The sequence below is a fragment of the Podarcis cretensis genome (assembly GCF_951804945.1).
Source record: "Podarcis cretensis genome assembly, chromosome: 2".
In the NCBI taxonomy this organism is placed as follows: Eukaryota; Metazoa; Chordata; class Lepidosauria; order Squamata; family Lacertidae; genus Podarcis; species Podarcis cretensis.
In genome coordinates, this window is record NC_137171.1 from 43,462,548 (window position 1) to 43,488,931 (window position 26,384).

A 26,384-nucleotide genomic window follows, 5' to 3' on the forward strand; every position below is an offset into this window, starting at 1 on the left:
TCCTTTTCTGAAAGGCTCGAGCAAATTTATTGTGGAGTTTTCATGGACCCAGAGTCTTGTCTCCATGCATCTGATGAAGATCACTCGGGTCCTCAAAAGCTGTGATAAACGTGTTCGTCTGCAAAAGGTGCTGCAGAGCCATCTCTCTTTCTCATGCGTTTGTGGTGACCTTGTCTTTGTCCCCAAGACTCAAGTCTGGCTCTTGTCATGTTGGAGCTGTAAAGGATTACGGATACATTATCCCATTATGTGAAACAGTCAAAACACATGCTGTGTAAAAGTAAAACCCTAGCATTGTTAGCTAGCGGTTTTCCTGTATCAAACCTGTACCAGGGAAGAAGCTGCTCTTTTCTCTGCATGCACAACAGCATTCCCTAGTGGTGTGCAATGGAGCAGCATGGAGCATGCACCATTTGGAAAGAGTGCCCCAGGCCTCATCCACACTGTACATTTAAAGCAGTATCATACCACTTTTTTTTCTTTACAAGGTTGTTATTGTACTTCACCAGATCTTAACCTATTACAGTATAAGTCTTCAATCCAATCGTAGAAGGGAGCCGCATTTTTATTTTTCCAGTTCATTAGTATCAGTCTTTTTGCCATGGTAAGGGCACACGGAGTCCATTCATATTGTCCTTTTTTAAGGTTCCATGTGCTGATCATATAATTCAAAATAATATTTTGTTCTGTAAACGTAAGGCTGTTCTGTACAGTTCTGTTGATGGTTTCAGTTACCTTCTGCCAAAAATATTTCGATATAGGACACTTGAAAACAATATGTTTTAGAGAAGCATTATCCCTATTACAACTCCAACAGTTAGATACCTTAGATAGCCCTTTTTTAACAAACATAATGGGGTCCAGTATATTCTAAATAATATTTTTTGTTGTGTGAGCCTCAATTTAAGGTCCAGAGACACCCTTGTTATAGCACTTAAAACAGTTTTTCACTGTGTGGTTGAAACTGAGATCTCTCGTTCTATATTCATTCCTCCCTCAATCCCTGTATATCAAATTGGTTTGCTAGTAACAAAGATTTATATATGTTGATGACTGGGTTTTGTACCTCTTTAAACAGTCATGGCTCCTCAGGGGAGTCTCTTAAGGGTCCTTAGAGTTGCTAGGAGACCCCTCAAAAGATCCACAGTTTCCAGAATAGTCCAACAATCAGTCTTTCTTCCCAGTGAACTCTGATAGCTCTGTGAGGGGAACAGGGGTCACCTAACAGCTCTCAGAACCTTTAACAAACTATAGCTCCCACGATTATTTGGGAATAACCAAAGCAGTATGGTACTGCTTTAAATGTGTGCTGGTCTATATTGCTGCTCCTATTGCATTGTCCGCTGTATCATTCCAGTACCATACAGCTTCTCTCACAGCCCTCCATGGGATATTTATCAAAAGTCCCTGATGGTTTTCTCTCTCTCCTCTCTTATCTCCACAGAGCATCGACTGGGAAGCCCTGCTGGCCCGCAAGATCAAGCCGCCGTTTGTGCCAGTAGTCAAGGGCCGTGAAGACATCAGCAACTTTGACGAGGAGTTCACAGCCGAAGCGGCTATGCTGACGCCGCCCCGTGAATCACGGCCCCTCACCCAAAAGGAGCAGGATGCCTTCAAGGACTTTGACTATGTTTCCAATGCCTGCTAGCTCTAGGAGTTGGGGGGCAAGGAGATTCCCACCCCCAAAGAAGAAGAAAAACACCACCACTGCCAGCCCAGTATGGGGCAGGACTCTGCTCCACCAGTGACTCGAGACGCTTGCTAGCCCTGCTGTTAGCTCCGCGAGTGGAGCTGGGACAGCCCAGCAGCACTGCCAACTTCATGGGTGTAGAGTTAATGTTCACCGACATATGCCAGCTCTGAGCCTAGACCGCGAAAGCCCCAGAAGTACTTCTGCACCCTTCAGGACACAGTATCATTCATGCAGACACTCGGACACTGGCTAGCTCTAGGGGAGGGGCAGAGAAAGAGATAGAAAGAAAGACGGCCAAGTCCAATAGAACAGACACTGTTGGCCCCGAGACTTGGGCAGCGGAGTCTCTGCGATAGCATGTGCTTATCCACTGATTCCCAAACTGCCTGCAAAAATGAGCAAATAGGCTTTCCCACGAATAGAAATCCATAGGTGTTGGAGCCACAGAAGCCAAAAGGCCTTTCCCCGACCTATCAAATGCCTGAGATTTTTTTTCCCTTCCTTCCTTTAAAAAAAAAAATCTTCCAAAGATATGGCTTGCCCTTCTGGTGTTTTTGTTGAAACCCAATGATTTGAACTCCTAACCCAGAAGGGGAAACCTCCTTTGTCCTGTTTTGCACCACTGTCTTGCATCTTTTCTCTAAAAATGTACTGTAAAGGTGTGGTGGTTCAAACTTCAGTGATGGACAAATTCCCCTTGGCTCTATAATGGAACCGGCTCTGAATGTGTAAGCTTTTGGGAGGAAAGCTTGCCTGCTTTGGCCCCCCCAGATTCTCTCCAGTTCATAACATTGGCACATGTGTGCTGACAGCGCAACACGTAGGTGCATTGTTATATTGCCCTTGCTGGGAATTGTAGAATGGTTTCACCTGCCCCAGTGCCAGCCATGGCAGAAATTCAAGCACACACACATGCCCTGAACAAACTCACCTGAGGCCAAGGGAGGATTTTAGGTCAAGATACGCAGGGTGGGGGGGAGAGCCTTCCAACGTGCTTGCAAGAAACAGTCAGGATCATTGATCGATCCAGGTAGAGGTGACACTTGCCAAACGAAAGGCTGCTTGGTTGGGTGGGCTTGGTCACGTAGATTACAGCAATCAATGAGAGCTTGTTTCATCATGAAGTAGCAGTTAACATTAAAGAACTTCTGTGCCTACTAAACAGCAGCTGACTTCTGGCACTTCTTCTGCCGATTGCTGGCCATGCACACTCAAGAGTCCTGTTTAACATACAAAGCTGGAGAGGAACTTCTCAGGAGGAAACAACACTTGATTCATAATACAGCCAAGTATTGCAAGCTAGAAAGAATAGTTCACTGAGCCCAGGTAATAATGAATTTCAGCAACATTTATTAATTCAAATCTACCACTTGGAAATCACCATAGCATCTTAATTTTGTTGTTTCCATCGCGTGTCCCAGCTTTTGCAGTGACATCTGCTAGCTGCCATGCTAAGGGAGTGCATCTCACGTAGGAATAGGTGATGGCTTGGGAACTCCATCCCCATATTCCGCTCCTGGTTTGCTTTTTATTTTGGAGGGTAGCTCTCTAAAAAAAACCAAAACCCTCCCCTTTTCAGTGCTGACAACATCCTCCTTGCCCTGCTCTGTTAAGGAGAAAGTAGCCCACAGAAGGGTGAGTAAGGGGTTCTGCCTGGGCTTGAGCTTTGGCAATTCAGAGATTTGTTGAGAAAGGGGCAATGTGCACCTCTAGGGAAGAGCTTGAGAACAGCCCTTGCTGGTGTGAGTGTGGCTCTGCCTGGGCCCCAAGCAAATTCTCTTACAAGTGCAAGAAGTTTGATGGAGGCAACATCTCCCCATTAGTGGTCCTTGATGGAAATATCCCGGGCATAAATGCTGCAGAGTTACGTTGCTCCTTTCTGCAAGGCTGTTTGGAGAAATCTGTCCTGAGTACTATTTGTTCGTTTCCTACGAATGTTCCTGGGATTCATTATATATAGATAGATATTACATATTTAAAAAAATACTGGCAAACTCTTGCCTGGTGCTGTGAGCTGCATCCAAGATAAATGCTCTGTGGCTCATATCACACAACCACTATGATACCCTTTTTATGTGTGATCAGTTTAGCATAGCTACTATTACCTGGTTCTCTACTTGGGTTTCTAATGTTGATTAGCAACCCTTCCCCAACCTGGTGCTCTCCCAGTGTTTTGGATCACAACTCACATTGGCCTCCTCTAATACAGGTTGGCTTGGCCTGTTGGGAGTTGTTGTCGGAAAAAACATGGAAGCCATCAGGTTGTGGCAGACAGATTTAGAAGTTTCACTCTGCCCATAAACCTATGTGAAAAGAATGAGGAAACACACCTTTTTTACTACAGTACTCTCAGCAGTTTCATGTATCAAAGGATTATTGAGATCACTGAACACAGATTAGTTACTCTTTGAGTATGCATTCTTAAAAAGGCAAATTTATTTCTGTCTTTTTGGCCAGGAGGTTATAGCGGACATCTCATCTTCTAGTGTATCAGCACAAGGGCTCAGGGCCTTCTTACGCCTTCAGAACAGGGCAGTTTCCTGAACATACTTGCAGCCTCCTACTTACTTTCAGGGGATGTTCCTCTTATTTGCAGTCTTCCCCTATTTCAACTTCAGCTTTTACCAGGCTCATGCAATTCTGTTTTGAGACCAAAACACAGGAGTTGGGGGCTATTTGAAGAAAGAACTGAAGGTCCCATCCCACAGGGGTTGGAGGGAGAGAATTCCAGCTTTGCCTCTTAAAGGGGTACCAAAGGGTTTTGTAAAAGTTGCTGCCGCAGGAGAACTAGGGCCAGGGTTTTGTCTAGCGTTTTGTATGGGGAGGAAATTGCTCTGCCCCTTATTCTCTCCTGAACTGAAGCATATGTGGCTTCTTGAAGCAGCTTGGAGTTTGTTTTCTTCTTCATTCTTTTTTTGGCCCTTGTATGTATATTGGATTCATGCTGGTTGATCTCCTTTCCTTTTAACACAATCGACAAATTTGAGCCTACTTGTCTTGAATTGTAGTGCAACCTGCTTTAAAGTCAGGGCTTTTTGTTCTGTCCTTGGGAGGGCTTGCTTTTAAGGCTTCTGTGTTTCAGCCTGTACTCTGGAAAGAGAGTAGTAGCTTCTGTTCCCAGATACACTGTTAACTTCCTCTGTGCCTCTTTGCTTTCATTGCCTCTTACATCTTTCACAGGGCTACGTCCAAACTTTAGTAGCTGTATGGATTTTGTGCTAGGAGACACCATCATGCTGTGGACTTGAAACTCTGTCTTGCCTACTGAGTCTCCTACCTTACTGTAACTACCTCTGTTGCCTGACCAGAATCGCACTGTGGCCACAAAATGCTGTCTGGATCTTTCACTTCTCTGCTTATATAAAGCTTGAGTTTTAAAGTGTAGACTTAGTCCTTAACATATTGGAGGCTATCTGACCAAAAGCCTTGCAAGTGAGCAGAGCTCTCCTTCGGGCAAAAGGCAGGACTCAGTTCTGTTTCCAGCCCTTCCATGAATTGGATCCAAGGTCTCTTGGGTTCCGTTCTTAACTCTAACACTGACTTTGTGGGTAAATTTTGGCAGAAGAGGGGTAGCTAATGTGGCGGGGGTGGGTGGAGGAGGCTCTGATAGATAGTGTGCAATATTTGGATATGGAGCACCATGATTCCCAAGTCTTAAAACTATAGGCTGGAAAGGGGGGGAGTGTTGCAGTAAGCACAGATAGCGTGTTCTGCAGTAAAGCAATGAAACATTGGGGCAGTCTGGATTTTGGGGCTGTGTTAGCAAGCTTCAAATTTGATTCTGGACACAGACTCCAGCACATTAAAACCTCAGCTTTCATTTTCCTAAAATCAAGTTTCTAATTCTTAATGTCACAGTTATGCTCTTGAAAGCATGTCCGTAATGTCTTACAGAAATCTCAGAAGCCAAGGGAGAAGTGAAAGATTTCTAGTAACCCAGGCTTCGGTTTTCTGCATAGCTCTCTTTGCCTGTTCAAAGCAAGTAAATACATAAAAATCTGTGTACTTTGTATGATCTATACAGCTCACAGAATTCAGGTTACCTTGGTGCAGAATCTTGATCTTGAGCAAAGGCTCCACCCACATAGCTCTGTCTTAGTTTACCGTGGAGGGAGACCAAGAGTGCAGCAGGGGCAGAATGTTCCACGTTCTGTTGCTCGTTAGTGGGGACATTTTGGGGGGTGATGGTGGGGAAGTTGAAAGAATGGGTGCAGTTCTTCGATGCTGATTCCTCAGGGTCAACTTCCTTCTGATTTTAAACCCTCTTGCCCCCTGCTGGGCTCAACTCTGTGTCTACTTTGTTTGGCTTACTCCACTATAGAGGAGAAATTAAAAGATTGCATCCCATGATTGTTTCCATCTTCAGTCATCCTACCATGCAAGATATGCTCCCAGCAGCCTTTGATTCCTCACTGGACCTTTGGCACCCTATTATTCTCGCAAATAGCATAATCAGATACCAGAACAGTCACTAGCATGCTATCAGGATGTTGGGAGTAGAGTTGAATGAAAGGGAATCTTGCTGAAGTTGATTGTGTTCACCTTCCCATCTCTGGCTACAAATGTGCTTGATCTGTGTACCTGGTTTATAATGCAAAGGGCAGCTGGGGTGACTTAGAGTCTTGTAGCAGGTGACTTTATGGTGATAGGCTAGTGTACAATTGCTTTATGCTATTGGCCTGTATTTCCTTTCATGTAAACTGTCGTTTTACTATTGGAGTTAACAGAACTAAATCAAACGAGTCTGCTTTTTCCCTACTAGACAATGCTACCTTATTCTAATGGCTGAAGCTAATTTTTCCAAAGTGTCACTAAGACAACATGGATTGCCATCTCTGTGGACATCATTCCTCTGTACAGTGGTGCCTCACAAGACGAAATTAATCCGTTCCGCGAGTCTCTTCGTCTTGCGGTTTTTTCTTCTTGCGAAACACGGCTATTAGCAGCTTAGCGGTTTAGCGGCTATTAGCAGCTTAGCGGCTATTAACGGCTTAGCGGCTTTAAGAAAAAGGAAACAAACTCGCAAGACGTTTCGTCTTGCGAAGCAAGCCCATAGGGAAATTTGTCTTGCGAAACAACTCAAAAAACGGAAAACTCTTTCGTCTTGCACGTTTTTCGTCTTGCGAGGCATTCGTCTTGCGAGGTACCACTGTATATCATTCCTCCCAAGGTGGACAGCTTCATCTGCAACCTCTTGCTGGTACAGAACATTTCTCTGTAAAGTGCAGGGAATTAGCTAAAGCAATCAAGCAAAATAGCACACGTCGCCATTTCCTGTCACAGGTGGTTAGAAAGCCCCTTCTTCCCATGTGCCTCGGCTAAAGCACCTCCTTCCCTGTCCACCGTTGTACATCTGTGTGATACTGAAGTTGCCACTTTGAAAAAATGTTTTCGGACCAATTTCATACCTGCTCACTCTGGTCTCCTTCCTAATGTGCTGTATTCTGTATACAGCTTGAGCTGTAGGATGATGGAAATTCACCGTTAGATTAAACTCATTTGAATCAATGAAGAGGTTGATGCCTAATCTTTAAAGACTTTGTCCATGTTGCAGGTCTATAAATTATTAAGCCCTCCTGCTGTGATACCTCTGTTGCACGGCACACATCATTTTTTGGCAGTTATCAGCAATGGGGGTCAAGAAATTTCTTTGCGTCCTCTCTTCCTTTTTGCATATGATTTACTAAAGGGAAAACACAGAATTTATCAATGGCTTAATTCCCCAGCTAATCCATGCTGGGCCACCATTTGGAGTGAGTCATAAATGGCTTGAACTGGTTGTGTCAATATGACATAGTCGCTACTGGTATGGCGGCTTATAAGAGAGGGCAGTACTTTGCACCTGTAAGAGCTGTATAGAGGGAATTTCAGCAGGTGTGCTACATCCCTGTTAGCATTTCTTCCTCTGTGCAACTATTAAGGATGTTGGACCACAGTCCTGTTTTTCAGCAGCCCTGCTAGCTGCTTTCCCACCACTGAAGTGAAGCCAAGTTATGTGTGTGAAGCTTTCATCTTCCTGCCTACTTAAAACTCTGCAGGACACTTCCAGTAGGCTGGAAGATGAAAGCTTCAGTAACCAGTATCCATACTGTGAAAAGGTTTAGGGGACGGTAGCATGGCTAGACCACCTTGTCCTTTATATTTATGCTCTGGGGACCACATGACTGACTTTTTATGTCCATTGTTAGTGTGAGGTAGGTGGAGATCTAGCCACCTTTTGACATGGAGCCCATTGCAAGAGGTTGTTCTTTTCTTTTTCTTTTATCCTCTTCAGAATCCAGCAAAGGTGAAAAAGTCAGATCTGCCTCTGCTTGCTTTAAGGGATGATGGTGCTTCTAGACAGGCATTTAATTCTGCAAAGTGAGTCATTCATATATCACACGCAGGCCACCGTTAACAGGTTATTTTTAGCATCAGATTTTCTACGGAATTTTTAAACCTTGATTAAGTGAGGGATAAAAATGCAGGCTGACATTTTGATGCCATTGACGACATGTGGATGTTGCAAGGAAAGAAAGAAAAACTCAACCCTTGAATGCATGAGCAGCATCAGTTCCACAGTAAACACCACCTGGCAACACTCTTACTAAAGCTGGATGGGAGGAAAAAATGCTGAAGCAGTGAAGAACTAGATTGCACTACTACTACTGTGGCTGCTTACTGAGAAAAGGCAAGCACTTGTTGGGCGTATAGATGTGAGTCCAGATTGGAGCAATTCAACAAGCGTCGCATGGCGTCAACAAAGCTTGGCAGCTTTGGTAAGAGGAATGAAAACCATGAAACCTGTTATTTACTGGGGGTTCTTCAGATAACCCCAGGGTGCCTCCTCATGTGGAGGGGGAATGAATGGTTATGAAGGGCTTTCTGACAACTCCCCACCACCCATGGCCAGTGCCACCCTTCAGATCCTTTTCTCCTTATCCTGGAGCAGGATGATGCCTTGTCCTCCCCTCCCCCCGCCCTCAAAAAGGGCTCTTTACTGGTAATTAACTGTAGCAGGTACTGCTGACACAGAGGCAATGGCAGTCTCATGGCTTTACAGATATGGAACAGCACATGTAGTAGAAAGTTGCAAGTATTTTGAAGTACAAAGAAAAAGTGGTCAAGCAGCTAAAAAGTATGGAAACATACAAACACAGTCATACACAATATATTTCCACACGAGAACAGTTGCTTGGGGAGTTTTTTGTGTGCCTTTACAGATATTCCCCATCACATTTTGCTTCTCTCTCATCATACCCCATAGGACAATTTGCTTTCAAGTGCTAACTCAGGGGTCAGCAAACTTTTTCAGCAGGGGGCCGGTCCACTGTTCCTCAGACCTTGTGGGGGGCCAGACTATATTTTGAGGGGGGAAATGAATGAATTCCTATGCCCCACAAATAACCCAGAGATGCATTTTAAATAAAAGGACAAATTCTACTCATGTAAAAACACGCTAATTCCCGGACCATCCACGGGCCGGATTTAGAAGGCGATTGGGCCGGATCTGGCCCCAGGCCTTAGTTTGCCTACCCATGTGCTAACTTATAGGAATCCTGTGTCTGCTCTGGAGGCAACATCCCAGGAAGGTTGAGTTCCCCCATCGTCAAGCGAGTGTGAGGAAGTACTAGTTCTAGACCAACCTTCCTTCTGCATTCAGATGAGTCATCCTGAATAGTATTAGTATTGAAGCCATAGAAATTGGCATTAGAGCAAGGACAGCTGCTCAATTCTCTGCAATTGGGCAGCATGACGTCCACCCCACTCCTCACCCCAGCCATCCAAAAGGAGAAAGCATGGCATAAGTCTGTATCTTTCCCTGAAAGAAACTTCAGTATTCACAGGTATACTGGAAAATGTCGGTTCACCACATCCCAAAGCGGAGTGTGAAAAGTCCAAAAGCACATAAGAAAACTGATTACTTGGAGGTTAAAGACAAGGATGGAAAATGTGTCACTCCCTTGTGTCGCTGAAATCCAGCTCCCATCAGCTCCAGCTAACTCAGTCAATGGTCAGGGGTGGGAGGAGCTATATCCCAGGAGTAAGGTAAAGGTAAAGGTACCCCTGCCCGTACGGGCCAGTCGTGTCCGACTCTAGGGTTGTGCGCCCATCTCACTTAAGAGGCTGGGGGCTAGCGCTGTCCGGAGACACTTCCGGGTCACGTGGCCAGTGTGACGAAGCTGCTCTGGCGAGCCAGCACCAGCGCAGCACACGGAAACACCGTTTACCTTCCCGCTATAAAGCGGTACCTATTTATCTACTTGCACTTAGGGGTGCTTTCGAACTGCTAGGTTGGCAGGAGCTGGGACCAAAAGACGGGAGCTCACCCCGCCGCGGGGATTTGAACCACCGACCATGTGATCGGCAAGTCCTAGGCACTGAGGTTTTACCCACAGGACCACCCGCGTCCCCTCATATCCCAGAAGTACATCCCACTGAATACAACAAGGCTTACTTCCGAGTTGAATGTCCCTGGGATCACACTATGCTGCACTTTGCAATGTGAATGAAAAAATACACAGGATGCTTATTCAGATTATAACTGCTTCCCATCCAACACACATTTTCCTTTGCATTACAAATTATCATATTGCATAGCGGGGGCTCAAATGCAAATTTAAAAGTTCATGGAAGCATTCTGGGAGATGTAAGTTAGACCCACGCTCCTAAAACCTGTAAATGCTATCCCTTTAAAGCACATCCGAAACAACTTCTTTCCCTCAAAGAATTCTGAACACTAGTTTGTTAAGGGTTTCTAGGAATTGTAACTCTTCGTTGTTGTTTTTTATACATTTTTATTAGTTTTTTTAAACATATCATTTCCAGCAATCATATAACATAACTTCTTGTCTTATACAATATTTTAGACTTCCATCAACACCTCTGATGATTTTCCATTCTTTATCACTTATTCTGCATTTCTTATTACTCTTAATTATCATTAACTAATGTGTTTTGGATGTGCTTTAAAGGGACAGTGTGTGCACGCTGTCATTGTGATAGCTCAGCTCAGCCCTTAGCAGCTAGTATATGATACAAAGAAAGAAAGGAGATAACCAGAGGCTTAGATCCCAAATTAAACCTCCACTGCCTTCCTCTTCTGTGGAAGATGATGTTGGGAAATGAATGCTTGGCTCCTATTTTGCTCAAGATAGAAGCAGGGTGGAACCTATGCAACTTTCCCCTGCTACACTTCCCCTTGCGAATTCAGTGAGGTACTGGAACAAAATTTGTTCTCGGGATGTAAGAAGACATTGATTTCAGTTCCAACCTGTGTAGGCTGCATGCAGTGCTGGTTTGGGTTTTGTTGTAGTTCGTCTTCTGACAAAAACTATGTTGTTTGGCTCCTTGCCCACTGTGGCAGAATTTTATATATTCAGTTATGTTACTCCACACCATTCACTTCAGGGCAAAGGAAATGGAATGAAAACGGGGAAGGAATTATCAATTATATATGCAGGCTTAAAACTATAACAACAGTGAATGCAAATCTTGTTTACTTCCAGTTGGGTAAATAAGCAAACATCAATTAGCAGTTCGGCCCCCCATTTTTCCCAGTCTGAATCCTCTGACATCCTCACTACTCCTCCAAAGCATTTTGCTTTTGAAAGTAAAGGAAAATGTGTCCACCCCCCCCCTTGTCCAGAAGCCAAGTGAACTAAACTGCCAACACCTGATAAAAGCAGAATTCTCCATCACTCCTGGAGGTAGCAGTCTAGCTGAGGCAGGTACAGGGCACACACAGCTCCAGCCTCCAGTTTCTCAATGCAGCTCCCTCACCACGCTGTCTGATGGCTGCATGTTACCTATGCAAACAAACACTACAAGGGTGCCAACCAGCATGCATCACATGTGCAGAGCATAAGCACATGAACAATGCCTGCTGGGGTGCATGGCCCTGGTCATGAGTTTAGCTCCATGTCTGCCTTTTCCCACTTCTGCCTTCCTGCTGGATCTAAATGTATCCCAGGATAGTTGCTGTTGATCTTATTTAGACCTGTTACCTAAACATGAAGTTGATAGATCATTGAGACAATACAGTTGGCCCTTTGCTGTAAATTTCAATCTGTGGCCAGAGGAATTGCTCTCTCGTTACTTAGAGCCAATCTTGGTGCCACACACCAAGATGTGGGAGTAACGAAGCCTCTCTGTTCTGATTTTTAAAGAGGAAAGCAACTTCAGAGAGGATTTTCAGCAGGTGGAGGAAATGTTGCCACTTCTTGATTCCAAATGAGGGGCTCCCATAATGGAGTTCCAAACATGTATTTATCCTTGCAAGCACACCTGGATTCTAGGAGGAGCTACAGCTGATTGGGGCAGTAGTGGCTGATTGCAGCAGAGAAAGACTGGGAGGGGAAAAGAAATTCAGCACTTCCTTCCCCTGGTGCTCTAAGCTGCCTCCCCGTAAAGCAACTTCTTGCTTTTAAAAACTCCATGCACCACAGTTTTATTGCATACATTTTTATGCAATGTTTACTTAGGCCATTAGTGCTTTATAGTGGTGAAGCTGATAACTCTCAAGTCCCGGCTGTGAACCTTTGGGAAGCTGCAGTGAATACAGACCATGAAGGTATTTGTCATATTGTTCAGAGAGAACTTCCTTTTTTATAATTCAGTTATTAGGTGGTGCTGGGTGAAGCTATTCTGTTTTAGTGCAGGAACAGTAGGATGCAGAGCATGTAAAGGTGTGACTGAAGGATTCAGGATTACCCAGCCACCTTCCATACAATAATATGTGCTGTTCAGCCACGGCAGGGACAATATGTTGACACTCAAAGGAGAAAACGGGTTTCTTAGCTGTGCACTTGCATTCTTGAAGAGTGGTCCACATGCAGCCATACGTCTAGCCTTTCTCATCACTATGATTGTGTCACCTGTTCTGGATTCTGAAATGAGGAGGAGGAAGCCCTGCCTGGGTGGAACATGCTGCCACCAGAGGTGGCAAAAAGGCTATTGGCTGGGATGGACCCCCTCCAGGTGAACCCTGATGGTCATAGCTTTCTAGAAAAGTCCAAGTTGGCCAAGTGTGGGGCCATCACAGTTATAACCTTAGCAGTGTGTGGACTACTCTCAGTATCTGCGGCAGGTATGTCTCCATTTTCTTCAACAGGTTCCCAACCGACACAAAGATATCTACTGCTCCATAATCCTACAGAGAGGGAGCGGGCAGGTGGGAGGGCAGGAGGCTGCAAAGAAACCAGAAGCCTACGCAGGCCTATTGATTTAACTCTATGGTTGAGAGCAGTTGAACATAGAATGTTAGGAAGTCAGTTAAAAAAACACCCATCTCAAAGGGAGGGAGGGCATTGGCCTCTTCAGGCTTCTGACACCTTGTAGTGAGTATTGTAGAGGGGGGTAGGCATTAAAATTGGGGAATTTGCATATTTTGTTTATTTCCAATATTTCTAGCCTGCTTTCCCCCACCACAAGCACTAAGACAATCTATCAGTCTGAAAACAACTTAAAATGCCTGCTGAAGCAGAAAGCAGGTTTAACAAGGAAGGAAATTGTCTGATTTTCAGTCAGGAGTGAGTTCCACAGAATTGGACCCTCACATGGCTCCTGCTGGAGATGAACCATTCCTCTGAACCATGGGGGACTACTAACGGAGACACCCCCCCCCCCAGAAAGATCACAGTGATATCTCCAGAATATAAGAAATAAGGCAGTGCCAGATTTAGGACAATACAGGTCGTTCCCCCGAACCAAGGGGACACAAAATTGAGAAGATCCATTTGGAGGGGCCAAATTTGGCCTCGCACAGGGTGCCATGTTACCAAAGATTACCGATGTCTGCCCCTAAGTAAGGATATCCTGAACCCAAGTTGTTAGTGGCCTTGTCAGTTAATACTTGGCCCATTAATGTATAGGCAGCCAGTACAAGCTTTTCAGCACTGGAATTATGTGCCGGTGGTAGTAGTCTGTCCTCATCAACCGTCTAGCCAGAGCTGCAGCTTCTGGACCAGGTCCCAGGGTAGCTCCACACTGAGTGCACTGCAGTAATCAAGTACTGAGGTGGATTATGAAGGCAGAGCACAGCCATCATAGATGGCAGCCATTGACAACCTTATCTATTAATTATTGTTCCTTTAACAGCTGTATGAAAGGCAGAAATTCAGCCAGTTAACCATTTACTAGTATGAAAATACAATGATAGGAAGCAGTTCCTACCTGTTTGCTGCTCTGATTGCTTTATTTTGCTGCCTGCCAGCAGGGAGAAATGGCAGTCTCTGTGTGAGGCCCTATACCCTATCAACTTTTGTTCCACTCACCATTTTGGCCTGGCTCACCATTCCTAATTCAAAGGGGTGTATGTGTAAAGGCAGGCATTAAATGGCAGCAGAATAGAATGTAACAAGTACACTCTGTGACAATTCAGGCATAATGTAAATGCTTGCAAAATGGCCTATCATAGCAGCAGTGATGACAGAATCATCTGAGTAAATGAGCACTTGCACCGGGACAGGAAACCATTGTCTCAATTCAGACCCAAATGAATAAAATTCAACTTTTTAATTAGTTTCAGTTGAGCACTTTCATTCTAGAGCTTTCCTCCCAAGTTCCAGAATTGTCATTTAAAGGTGGGTTCTGTTGTGGAGACTAATACTTGAGTTTATTTACAAACTGATAGGTAAAGGCAGACCGCACAAAGATGCCAACAAAGCAAATGCCAAGGTACCCATGTCAGATCCCCAGAGATGCTTAAGCAGCCCAAAAACCTCAGCTCAGCCTTCTCCCTGTGTGTCTCCCCTGACCCCACCCAGTCTAACCTCAGTCCACCTCCTTTGTTCTCTTTCCCAGACACAGATTAGATTAGAGGAGACAGAAAAGGATGCCTTTGGCCAAAATGACTCTTGCCTATCTCCCCGGCTAGCACCTCCTCATTGTGTGCCATTTACCTGTAATTTCCCTAACAAATGAAGGGCTCCACCACTTGTCCACCAACAATCAGAAAGTTCCCAACAGTTCCTGTAGCAGTCTATTAACCCTCTCATGACCAAGCCCCAATCTTACAACCTCAGCTAAAAAATGCCCAGGTGTGAGTCTTTCAGGCCTCTGGGGTCATATAGCAACACAGGTAAAGTGTTAGAAGTTGGGCTGTGGGAACAGAAATGGGTATACTTCCACTCCTGAGGGTCACCCCCATCAGAGACCTACAAAGCTCCTTGTTTTATTCTGACTAGACAAGGACTCTGGGTGAAGGGGGGGGGGGATACACTGAAACATTTTGTTGCAGTCGCCATTTGTAAAGCAATTTTAAGAGCATAAGGGGAGCCCTGCTAGATCATACTGAAGGCCTATCTATCTGCACCCTCTTTCCCACAGTGGTCCACTAAATGCCTATGGAAAGCTCACAAGCATCACCTGAGCAGCCTGGTTCCCCAGGAACTAGTATTTGGAAGTGTTCTGCCTTTGGTGCTGGAACCACCAAAGCTCAGAGCCATGGGCAGCCTGATCCTTCCTGAATTTGTCTGATCTTTATCTCAGTTTGCATCTGTACTGGAGCTCCTTTCAATTTTTTATAAACTGAACTGTTTTTAATTGTTGGTTTTTAAAAAATATATGGAACTGTTTTTATTTGTTTTTGCACGTTTATTGTTTTATGCTCTTAACTGTTTTATTTGTTTTAATAATAGTGTGCTTTATTGTTGTAAGCCGTCCTTGGACCTTATTGTAAGGGGAGGTTAAAAAATCTCTAACAAATAAAATATAAAGGATCCCAATTTAAAGCCATGTTGCAGGTCTGCCTGTATATCTTTTGTAAGAAACACGTAATAAAAATGTCAAACGTCTAACCCATTTGTAACACTACTGGATGTTCAGAACAGTGAGATAAGACAAATAGCCACATGTCACCCAGTGAACTTCATGAGGAGAGCAGGGTTTGAACACAGGACTCTATCCCCTACACCTCACTGGCTCTAATGGGGGGCTTGGGCAAAGGACCGGTCTAGAAACCTAAAGCCCTTTTGGGAATGGGTAAGCTGTCCTGTTGCTTAACTTTCTTCCTTTCTCTTGGCAGTTTCCCTGAAGCTGGTCACTGAAGATGGCCAACAAGCAAGGGTACAGTTGTCTCTCTGATGGCTCACTGGATGTTCCCTCTTCCAGCCCTGAAGGCACCCTGAGCCTCAGTCCTCACAGCCCTGGGCTCTGCCTGATCTCCACACCCACAGCAGAGACCCACTGGCTGAGCAGCGCCCCACCCCAGCCAGAGTCGCCTGGGGAAATGAATGTAACTTTGGAGAAACTCCTGGCTCCCATTACGGAAAAGCTCAAGTATTTGCTGAAGAAAGCAGAGGACTTCCAGACGTACCTGCTGTACAGGTGGCAGGGGGCTGAGTCAAAGCTGGGGAGGAGGTGGGCAGTCTTTGGGCAATCTGGGCAGGCCACATGTTTGGTGGGGAGACACTTTGAGGCGACTGTAATTATGAAGCCACTGCAGATTAGGGAGGAGCAGGGACTTGAAGGAGGGAGGCTGACTGGCTGGCTGGGCTAGTCCTAGTGATGTCTAAGGTAGCTCCATTAACTACAAAACCCAAAATTTGAGATCCCCTCAAATTTTCTGGTTGCTGAACCTCCGCTTTAGTGGGACTTGATTTAGAGTGAGTACCAGTGTACCCTTTGGATTCTTGCTAAGTGGCAAATGTAATGGAGAACTCTTAATCTCCCACAGTGGTGTGTGTGTGTGTGTGTGTGTGTGTGTGTGTGTGTGTGTAACTTACACACCCAGTTTTCCTCCTCCAGGGGCTTGCCCTCTTCTTGGGACCCCCCCCCCAATTAGGCCAAATTGATCAGGGAAAATACAGTGGTACTTTGGGTTAAGTACTTAATTCGTTCTGGAGGTCCGTTCTTAATCTGAAACTGTTCTTAACCTGAGGTACCACTTTAGCTAATGGGGCCTGCCGCTGCACCGCCACTGCACAATTTCTGTTCTCATCCTGAAGCAAAGTTCTTAACCCGAGGTACTATTTCTGGGTTAGCGGAGTCTGTAACCTGAAGCGTATGTAACCTGAAGCGTCTGTAACCCAAGGTACCACTGTACCTGGAGTGACCTGGAAAATGCACAGGGCTTATTGGGCTACTCTATAGTTGATGGGCTGCTTGGGAGGAAAGTTTCCATACTACATTATTGCCAGAGAGATAGCAAGCCAAGGGGCTGTCTGGTCTAGTTTTGCAGCTGGACGGTGCCAGAATCCTCAAGTCAGCCCTGGGTTGTTGCCATGATGCACTTCCCCAGTAGCAGAATATGCAGTGTGGGTCTAGCATGTGCCCAGCAAGAAGAGGGGCTTGGAGTGGAGAGCAAAGAGAGTCACTGCATTTCCTCCCAGTGTGATGACCATATTGTGGGCCTCCTATTTCCAGCAGAGACAGAATGCAGAAGGAGCAATTTGCCAAAGCCATGCCCACGTTCCTGCAGATGTGCCAGCCTTACTTCCACTACCTGGAATCCACAGCACGAAGCTGCACTCCTTATTTAAGACCCCCACAGGAACCAGTGAGGAGGCGCGTGAGTCTGGGTCAAGGAGGGAAATCCCCATAGAGTTGGGAGGCACAATCACTTCATCTAAACTGGTTCAAAAAGCTTACATGACATTCTGTTTGCACCTTTGCAGAACTGATCTGAAAAGGCCAAAAAAAAGTGGGGGGAGGAGGCTCTATGGAAGAAGTGCTTGGAATCAAAAGGCTCTGGAATCTTTGGCTCTGGAAAAAGAACTGAAATTAACACTAAAAGTCTCTTTTGAATCAGGGCTCCCTCCCCTTCGCAATCAAACTTTATTGTATGGCATTCCAAAACTGCACCTGAATTTTCTAGTCCACATCCAGCCCATCCTTAGCCAATGCCCTTCCCTTTCTTCTTCACAGTCGTAGGGTCTTTTCTTTTCTGCTTAAAATAATAATAAATCTCATATTACTCATTGAAGCAACTGTGCAAATAGATTGTTTTTCCATTACAAGTGTGTGTAGTTTGGGAAGAAGAAATCTATGGAAACAAGTTATTTCAGGGTGAAGTGGGCAATCAGTGAAATCGGAAGAGCGTTGGGATGGAATTCAATGTAGTACTAAGTAGTTCCTTGAAGAAAGATTTCTCCTTGTGCCATGGGACATTCTCTCTCTTCTCGGTGTTTTACCAACCCTGCAGAGCAGATTTGGAGAGGGCACAGGCTGCATGCAGGGGAACGAGAGGGGGAAGGAAACCCAGCTGTGCAACATAAATCCTTGGGCTGATTGGACTTGTTAACAGAATGCCACCCATAGTTTTGGTATAACTATAACTCTGATTTCTATGCTGGGCTTTTAGAAAGGAAGGAATCTAGCAGGTTCTTTGCTAAACACAATATATGTTAAATGGGAAAAGGTAATATGACCTTAGCATGTGAGATTTGATTCCTACATCCACAAAGAGCAGGGATGGCTCAGACCCCCAATACAATCTGGAGGAATACACTTCAATATAAGGGCTTTTAATGTGTGATATTCTGTTTGTTTGTTTGTTTGTTTGTTTGTTTGTTGTTTTGCTGTGTTTTTGTATATCCTGATGAAAGCTGCCCAGAGTGTTTGGGGCAACCCAGTCAAATGGGCAGGGTAAAAACAATAATTTTTATTTTTATTTTTAATTATTATTAAAGGTCAGCAACTGGGTTGGTCAAAGATCTGAGGCAGACTAAAGGGATGAACTCTCACCCACTTTCCTTTACAAACTCATAGCTGACCAAGGGTGAAATTCTGCTGGACTTAGTTGTGTTTCCCACCCTCTGTGCTTCTGGCAGATACCCATCCATTGTGTAAGGATGGCTCTTGGGCTTTCTCAGTAGCCGCACCTGTGGAACAGCTTGCCTCATGAAATCTAGAAGACCTCCTCCTCCTCTCTGGCAGCCTTCTGTTTTCGTTTGGGCAGGCTGAAGGTCAAAGTGCCTTTTACTGAAGACTGACTTTGATCAGCCATGCCTGTCTCTGTTACTGTATTTTATTTTTACATTCATAATTATTATTGTATTTTTCTGCTGTGATTATAATTACTATACACTGCCTTGAATAATATATACGCATTAGAAAGGTAGATATACAGTGGTACCTCGGGTTAAGTACTTAATTCGTTCCGGAGGTCCGTTCTTAACCTGAAACTGTTCTTAACCTGAAGCACCACTTTAGCTAATGGGGCCTCCCACTGCCGCCGCGCTGCTAGAGCACAATTTCTGTTCTTATCCTGAAGCAAAGTTCTTAACCCGAGGTACTATTTCTGGGTTATCGGAGTCTGTAACCTGAAGCGTATGTAACCTGAAGCGTATGTAACCCGAGGTACCACTGTATACCTTTATAATAATTAAATAAACAAATCCAGGTATGAAGAGCTTGGCTGGCACAAAACATTTCACCCTTAGGGGCATGTCTGGGTATGCAACCAGAAGGACAGAGGTCTCATCTCTCACTTCCCACTGCTCAAGAACTTGCCCTTTCAAGCCTTTGGGGCACTTCCAGACAACCTGTTTATTGAGCACCCATCCCAATTTGGTTGCAAGGAGGTTAGATGATGTTGTGTCAAATCCCACATGCTCCAGAGCATTTTGCCTGTCACTTTCCTTACTTCAAAAAGTCTAAACTTTTGAGGAAGTGGATGTGTTGTGCCCAAACTCCAAAATCAGCTAAGATTGTGCATCCTGAATTTGTAATTCTGCACTTTTCCCCACAGCTCCTGGAGATCTCCCAGCAGTTGGCCTGCCAGCTTGAGCAACTGGTGCTGATGTATGCTTCTTTCAGCTTTGTCTCTTTAGAAGACACTGACCCATTCAGGTAGGAGACAGTCTCCAAGACTTGCATGTGCCCAAGTGTGGCACAAGTGGCCCCAGAGTGCTAGCAGGAACAGGTTGCTCTGGAATTGGTGCCTGCTAGTCACTAGAGTTTAGCTCATACAACCGTTTTGTTTCTCCCCTTGCTGGCTTTTAGTGCTGTTTTATTAGTTCCATGCTGCTTTTGTTAATTTTTGAGCTAGTGCTGCTTGATGGTTGTTGTTGATTTCATCTTGTGAGCTGCCCAGAGGCACATGCTTAATTGGACAGGGCTGTATTTGGTGTTCCCTGTCTGCTAGCACAAAGGTTCTTGCATTAGGGAATGGGTAAGTTTTCATATTATGCACCAGGGGAATCCAATGCAGTTGCGTTAGCGGAAAGTCATTGCACAACAGATTGTGCAATCTATTGTACAACGAAGTCGCCAGCAACCTGCTTATGCATTTAGTTACACAGCAATACTCTACTGCTGTAAACATTTCACCAGTGGAACAACTATACTGCTAAGTGGCTTTCACTTAGGTCTACGTTGGATCCAACCTGCAGTCTATAAATGCCAAACAATAATATTAATTTTTAAATAATAGAATGCACAGCATTGAAATAAATCAGCCCTCTGCATACCATGAAGCACACAAGATTCAGTCCAAAGGCAGGAGGAGAGTCTTTGTACCAATAAGGTCTTCCAGTTAGATCCGCCCCCCCCCCCCCCGCAAGATAGAACGTAGCAGATTTAAAAATGAAGTCTCTTTCAAAATATATTTAATATTATTACTTTTTTACATTATCCTCCCACATTTCTCCCCAATTGTTTAGCTTTGGGTTTCAGTTTCCAGCAAATATATTTCAAACCCAACATTCAGTTATAGCAATCTAGCTTTATATTTGCAAATCATCTGGAAAACTGGTTTAACTGGAAAATGTAATCATTAGCTTTTTGCATGTGTTTTGTAAGTTATGTGCTCTACATCCAATCTCATGCACAGCTGCTCTTACCTGTCTGTCTGTCAATCACTACCAGTGTCTCATGCTTCTTCTGTGGAAAGTTCTGGCTAAATGAGTTGCGACAAGTTTCCATCTTCCGATATTGCATCCCAGCACCCTACACAGCTGCCCATATTCCCCGCAACCTCTATAAGAAGATGCGCTGGAACCTCGATATCTTGGAAGGTTCTGCTTGCCGGAATCAAACACCCCGGACAGAATAGTGAGTTGCAGGACACCCTGGAGATATGGGGTGTAGGTGGAGGGGACCTGAATGGAGAGCCATATCTGGCACTGACCCCCCCCTCTCCCCACCTTATTCCTCTGCTCCACCACTTCAAGGCTACTTGATGCAGGTCTTGGTGTGGTTTTATTCTACTGCCACTTTTCCTGAGGCTTGCTTGACTGGCCATCCCCATTCTTCACTGCCTAACTGCAACCTTGTCCTTCTGTTGTAGCTACTTCCTGTGCTTCAGGGATACAGGAGATGAGACAACAGCGAAGATGCAGAAGCTCTGGTCCATTGGGCGCTGGGTGCCTTTGGATCCTGACAGTGACCACAGCTCCGATGTGCTCTCCTGGTAAGCATGCAGCAGGGAAGTGCTGTCTAGAACAGCGGTGGGCTGACTTGAGTCTTGTGTGGTCTCCCAGTGCGCTTTATGTTTACAAAGCAATATTGCATACTCAAGATCTCCTAACAAGTAAGACAGGGGGTGCACCAAAGCTTTCAATAACCTACCTGAACCCGGTGGGGGCAACAGACAGAAAGACAACCTGTTCTTCTCTTTTTAGTACTTGTTGGTAAAGCAGATTGCTTCCTTTCAGGCTTTACTTCCTTCCTGCTTCTTCAAGTATGAATCGGAGCCAATAGATTAACACTATCCCATGCTATCTTGGCCACATTTAAAACCTACACTTACCTTCAACCAGCAGTCTTGCCAGACTATTTCTTTCTGCACACCACTTTAATCTATTAAAGCTAATAGCTATTTAATCTATTAAATCTATTAATCTATTAAAATCTATTTAATCTATTAAAGCAACACGAGTTAACTTCAGGACGTGCCTTTCTTTCAGAAATCATGGGCTTCATTCTTTGATTCTTTTAAACACTGTTGGAAAAGATGCCCAGCTGTAGCATCTAACATCATTTCCCTATTTTAAGCTTTGAAAGTGAAGCAGACACATACACTATGAAAAATACACTTGCTCCTGTCTGCACTATCTTTGGCACCCTCCCAGACATGTAACAGGAAGTTATTCAGGAAGAACTTTAAACCAGAGATCACAACAGTTCCAGATTCCAACACAGTTGTAATTTTTAAGGCATTTCTGCATTGTGGGATATAGCTTGAAATGTGTGCATGGCAACCGGCTTCTCTCTTATCTGATGAGTGGGTTGAAACTTCCCACACATTTTCTACTATGGTAAATACAAGTGCAGCTGATGCCTGGCACTTGATTCAATATTATGACTGAAGACTGATGCCTGAATGCTGGTTTGTGCTTTCTGTAAGAATGAATGCAAAGAAACAAGCATGAAAATAAAAACAACACCACAAACCACCTTCAAACACTGAATTTCCTCTTGCTTCTGGGAAAAGATGTACTCGTAAGGGGCACATTCTGACAGTGGCAAATGTGGAATGTAGCTTAGTCATAGCTGTGTGCTGAAGTGCAAGGTGACATGCAGAGTGAAGGTATTCCAGGTGCCCTTCAGATGTTTTGGACTACAAGTCCCTTCAGCCCAGCCAGCATAACCAATGGTCAGTGATGATGGGAGTTGTAGTCCGAAGTATCTGAAGGAGACCACATTGGCTTCCCCTGTGGATTTATACATGCCTTCCTGTGTATTTCTGTAGCTGGTAGGATTGCCACCTGTCCTATATAATACACGGTTGTCCTGTATTTCAATGTAAAATGCTTATGGTCCTATATAGATACAGTTTTGTCCTGTATTTCAAGTCTTCTCTCTCTCTCTCTCTCTCTCTCTCTCTCTCTCTCTCTCTCGTTAGGGATCCTCTCCAAGTGCATGTGCTTTAAAGGGTGTTTAAAAGGTCATGTATTTAAGCTCTGGGTAGCCAAAAACAGACAGATTTACAAATTTGTCTTTTTGTGTGTAACAAATTCCAGAGAGGCCATCCTGTTAGGCTGCAATAGATTGTAATGGATTACTTTGAAGTCACTTCAGCACCAGATGGAAATAATAATAACGCCCCCCTCCCACAACCCTGTATTTTGTCAGAACAAAAGTGGCAACCCTATGTAGCCATGCTGTAGTGACTGCTCATTAAAATCAGGGGGCTGAACTGGATGTTTAGGTTTTTATATCAACCATTTATGTACCACTGAATCACAACTGTGGTATATAGGAGCCCAAAACAATAGAAGCAGTGATGAGTTCAAACTAATTTCAAATGACGTTAAAAATAGCACGGATGCCAGGAATGCCACCACCCCCTTTGCCTTTTCTTCCCACAGGGTCTTGTGCCGCCAGCCCATGGGGGATTACCAGCAGCTCCTGACAATCGGGTTTGAGGAACCCTCCCACACGCTCGCCACGGACCTCTTGGTGCAGATGCTCAGTGCTCAGAGCGCCGGTCTGCTGAACCGCGAGTCCTCCTGCTGGGTGAGCTCAGGGGAACAGGTGCAGTGAAAAACGTACCTTCATGGTACGCCACCAAGGGGCAGCCCACTGCCTCCTGCCACCACCAATGTCACATATGTGGCATAAGATGCTACCCTCACATTAGACACAGTGAGGTCATGCTAGATATTGGCATGCAGATATGCCAGTTTAGGATTTTTGTGTTGAAGTTGAAAATTTTGAGGTTCTCCCCCCATCCTAATGTTAACCCTCTTGTGCTTGCACTGCTTGCAATGAGATGTAAGTTATATTTTTTGAACAAGAATATACTTGCCTGCCCTTCTGCTGGCTTCCTATGCCTGGCCACTGAACAGGTACAACCCACTTTGAGATAAGCCATATCACCAAAGTACTGAGGCTCTTGTGCGCCTCCTTACAAGGTTCAGCAGGATAGAGCTGGAAGTCACATTTGCCTTTGAATTCCCTGTTTCCCTCTGAGCTCTAGTCACTTGTGGCTTAAGGCAGGTCAAAGTATCTGAAATACCTAAGTGGGGACATCTAGAAAGCTTTTTATTTTTAAAATGTCTATGTATAGCTTTCTTAATAAAGAAGTGGTGACTATTTTCAGGCTCAACTTTACTGATGTGTGGAACTTTTCTCAGAAGTAGAAGGGTGCTGGAGACGTTCAGATTCAATATCCTTTCACCTTTCAGTTTCTGTCTTGGCAATTCATTTTGACAATGTTTAGGGTGGTGCACAAAATTAGAAAGCTGTCTAAATAAATATTTAGAACAGATCTAGAATGTGATCTAATTAACATAAGAGAACAAGAAATAGGCCCCCAAAAATCAGCAGTAATATACAGTGGTACCTCGAGTTACATACACTTCTGGTTACATACGCTTCTGGTTATAGACTCCGCTAACCCAGAAATATTACCTCGAGTTAAGAACTTTGCTTCAGGATGAGAACAGAAATCGTGCTCCGGTGGTGCGGCAGCAGCAGGAGGCCCCATTAGCTAAAGTGGTGCTTCAGGTTAAGAACAGTTTCAGGTTAAAAACGGACCTCCAGAACGAATTAAGTACGTAACCAAAGGTACCACTGTATGTTCAAACACTTGACAATACAAAAATGCCTGCAGTGGTTCCAGCGAGCCCATAAAGCTGGGCATTTGCACCCTTCTGAGGATGAATTTCCAGAGCTTTGAGGTGGCCATGGAAACAGCCTGTCCCAGGGGGTGTTCTGAGTTTCAGTATGTCTCTGTCCCCACTCAAAAGTCCGAGAGCTTCAAAAACCCTATCACTTTTATGCAAGCGCTAAATATGAATTTTCTGTTAATAATATGATATTAACATAAACAGGGTTTGCTTGTTGTGTCAGCTTCTCTAGCAAATGCCAAAAGCAGTGTTTGTATCCTGCTCCTATTCTTACTTCCTGCTTTGGTGGAACCTTGAATGGGATATAATCAGGAGACCTCAGGGGAAGCAGGCTGGGTGTTTCATGGGAGCAGAAGTGTTCTCTTAGGGAAGTACAGTGGTACCTTGGGTTAAGAACTTAATTCATTCTGGAGGTCTGTTCTTAACCTGAATCTGTTCTTAACCTGAGGTACCACTTTAGCTAATGGGGCCTCCCGCTGCTGCCGCGCTGCCAGAGCACGATTTCTGTTCTCATCCTGAAGCAAAGTTCTTAACCCAAGGTACCACTGTAGCTCCCAGACTCTTATTTCCAGTTATATCCCATCTTTCATCCCAAAGGTTCCCTTCCAGGTGTCTAACAGAAAATAATAAAATACAATAATCCATTTTTTAAAAGAACCACCCAGATCAACATGAAAAACAATAATTGAAAATAATCGTGCCAATGCAGATTTTATAAGTCATCGTGCCAGCAGATTTTATAAGTCAGTGCTAGCACCTTCAAACCATACCTGGAAACTCATGGCAGTTTGCAGAAAAACTGGATTTTCTTCACCTGCCATAATAATGGATGCGATTTGGTAAGAAGGATTTTTAAAATTTCACACCTGAAACCCCACAACTAAAACAACCATTGTATGAAGAATAATAGGTCCTGTAGAACAGGGAAGGCCAGCCAACAAAGAGGAGCTGGTGGAGAGGGCCATCCCTGCTCCAGCAGCATTCCTGGTTAAACATTAGGGAAACCTGCAGAAGGGCCCTTCACAGAAAGGAGAAAGAATGCAGTTAGAAGGCAGAGGTAAACAGGAGTAGAGAAGCCCTGCCATCTAGCGCCCAAAGTGTATATCTCAAAGTTAGGTTATGTGGGTGCTCGGATAAAAAACATGCACCAATATGAACACTAAAATAAACATTGATAATAGAATTCAGAAATTCAGAGTTGCAAAGATATGTTATTCCATGTGGACAAAATAACCAAATTGCTAATTGATCACAACAATTCCCCTAAGGACAGCACTCATGATTCATAGTTTCATTTGTGTCTTCAGCATGTCCTTAACCAGCAGTAGTATAAAGAGACACCGCTAATTCCATCTTTCTCCAAGATGCTCCAAGAGTGGGATACACAGAAAGAACACCTGTGGATGCCACTTCTGCACATCTTTGCTTAGCATAATAGTTTAGGAAAACACACACGCACAAACATTAGATCAAATGCTTTAGGGAACAGTAAGACAATATAGTTGCCACAACCACATCCCCCTGCTTACAGTGTAATGCAAAGCAAGAAAGATGTGTCCAGATTTTGAATGTGGCTTCAACACAATTTAAAGCACTTGACTCCCCCTGTCCCAAGTATCTTGGGAACCATAGTTTCTTAAGGCTGCTGGGAGTTGTAGCTCTTTTAGGAGTGTGTACACAGGCATTGTCCATATTGCACTGCCTCAAAATAAGAGCCATGCTTTTTATGTCTTCATTATAGCATCCAATGTTTGCTCTTTGTGAAATGATCAAAGAGATTAACCCTCTTTGCTAAGCCTTTATAAGATATGCCTGTCAGGGAGCAGACTCTCCATATTTTGAGGGGAGAATTCTGAGGTTGCTCATCCAGTTGTGAAGGAATGGACAAGCTGTGAATCAGGACCTGCTAGAAGAAAGAGAAGAATTTATCTTCGCATCAGTTCAGGATTTTATTTTATTTTGAACAGTGAAGAACAGCAACTTCAGCCGACGTAATCTGCAATATAGATCTGTATCTGCAAAGCAAAAACTCTTCAGCTATAAAAGCAAAACCAAGCATCATGTAGTTCCAAGTGTAGTCAAGCTACTTCTACAGGGCAGACAGGTGTTTTCAATCTGAGGCCACCTAATTCTGCTGCAGTGGGAAGGGACTGGTTTAAAGGGGATGTGACCAGGCTTAGAAATTTCTGCTAAGT

The 26,384-nt window shown here is 44.4% G+C and overlaps 2 protein-coding genes and 2 long non-coding RNA genes across 10 annotated transcripts in view; 2 read left to right on the top strand and 2 right to left on the bottom strand.

Moving 5' to 3' along the window:
* PKN1 (protein kinase N1) overlaps positions 1–2,857 on the top strand; it is a 55,593-nt gene extending 52,736 nt beyond the window's left edge. For all 3 annotated transcript variants that reach the window (XM_079965968.1, XM_079965967.1, XM_079965966.1), the window contains exon 22: positions 1,445–2,857. In XM_079965968.1, coding sequence (XP_079822094.1) covers positions 1,445–1,648 — 204 coding nt within the window. In that variant the 3' untranslated portion in view covers positions 1,649–2,857. The remainder of the gene's footprint in view (positions 1–1,444) is intronic.
* LOC307210453 lies at positions 1–14,254 on the bottom strand. Its single transcript, XR_013836020.1, has 2 exons — positions 13,847–14,254; positions 1–216 (listed from the first exon to the last, which is right to left on the bottom strand). It is a non-coding gene; the product is annotated as an uncharacterized lncRNA (long non-coding RNA).
* LOC307210411 lies at positions 3,674–9,713 on the bottom strand. Its single transcript, XR_013835963.1, has 2 exons — positions 6,841–9,713; positions 3,674–6,543 (listed from the first exon to the last, which is right to left on the bottom strand). It is a non-coding gene; the product is annotated as an uncharacterized lncRNA (long non-coding RNA).
* LOC307210360 (UPF0575 protein C19orf67 homolog) lies at positions 11,220–23,666 on the top strand. Of its 5 annotated transcripts, XR_013835949.1 has the most exons (8): positions 12,776–13,011; positions 15,699–16,000; positions 17,039–17,183; positions 19,365–19,465; positions 20,483–20,668; positions 20,904–21,026; positions 22,927–23,441; positions 23,496–23,666. XR_013835949.1 is itself a non-coding variant. In XM_079966218.1 (7 exons), the coding sequence occupies exons 2-7, from the start codon at positions 15,723–15,725 to the stop codon at positions 23,099–23,101; spliced, it is 1,008 nt and encodes a 335-aa protein (XP_079822344.1). In that variant the 5' UTR covers positions 11,220–12,761; positions 15,699–15,722; the 3' UTR covers positions 23,102–23,666. The 5 variants fall into 5 exon arrangements, 4 of the variants coding, with proteins under 4 accessions (XP_079822344.1, XP_079822345.1, XP_079822342.1 ...); XM_079966218.1 differs by lacking the exon at positions 12,776–13,011 and adding an exon at positions 11,220–12,761 and having other exon boundaries at positions 22,927–23,666; XM_079966219.1 differs by having other exon boundaries at positions 12,773–13,011; positions 17,042–17,183; positions 22,927–23,666.
* The last annotated feature ends 2,718 nt before the right edge of the window (positions 23,667–26,384 follow it).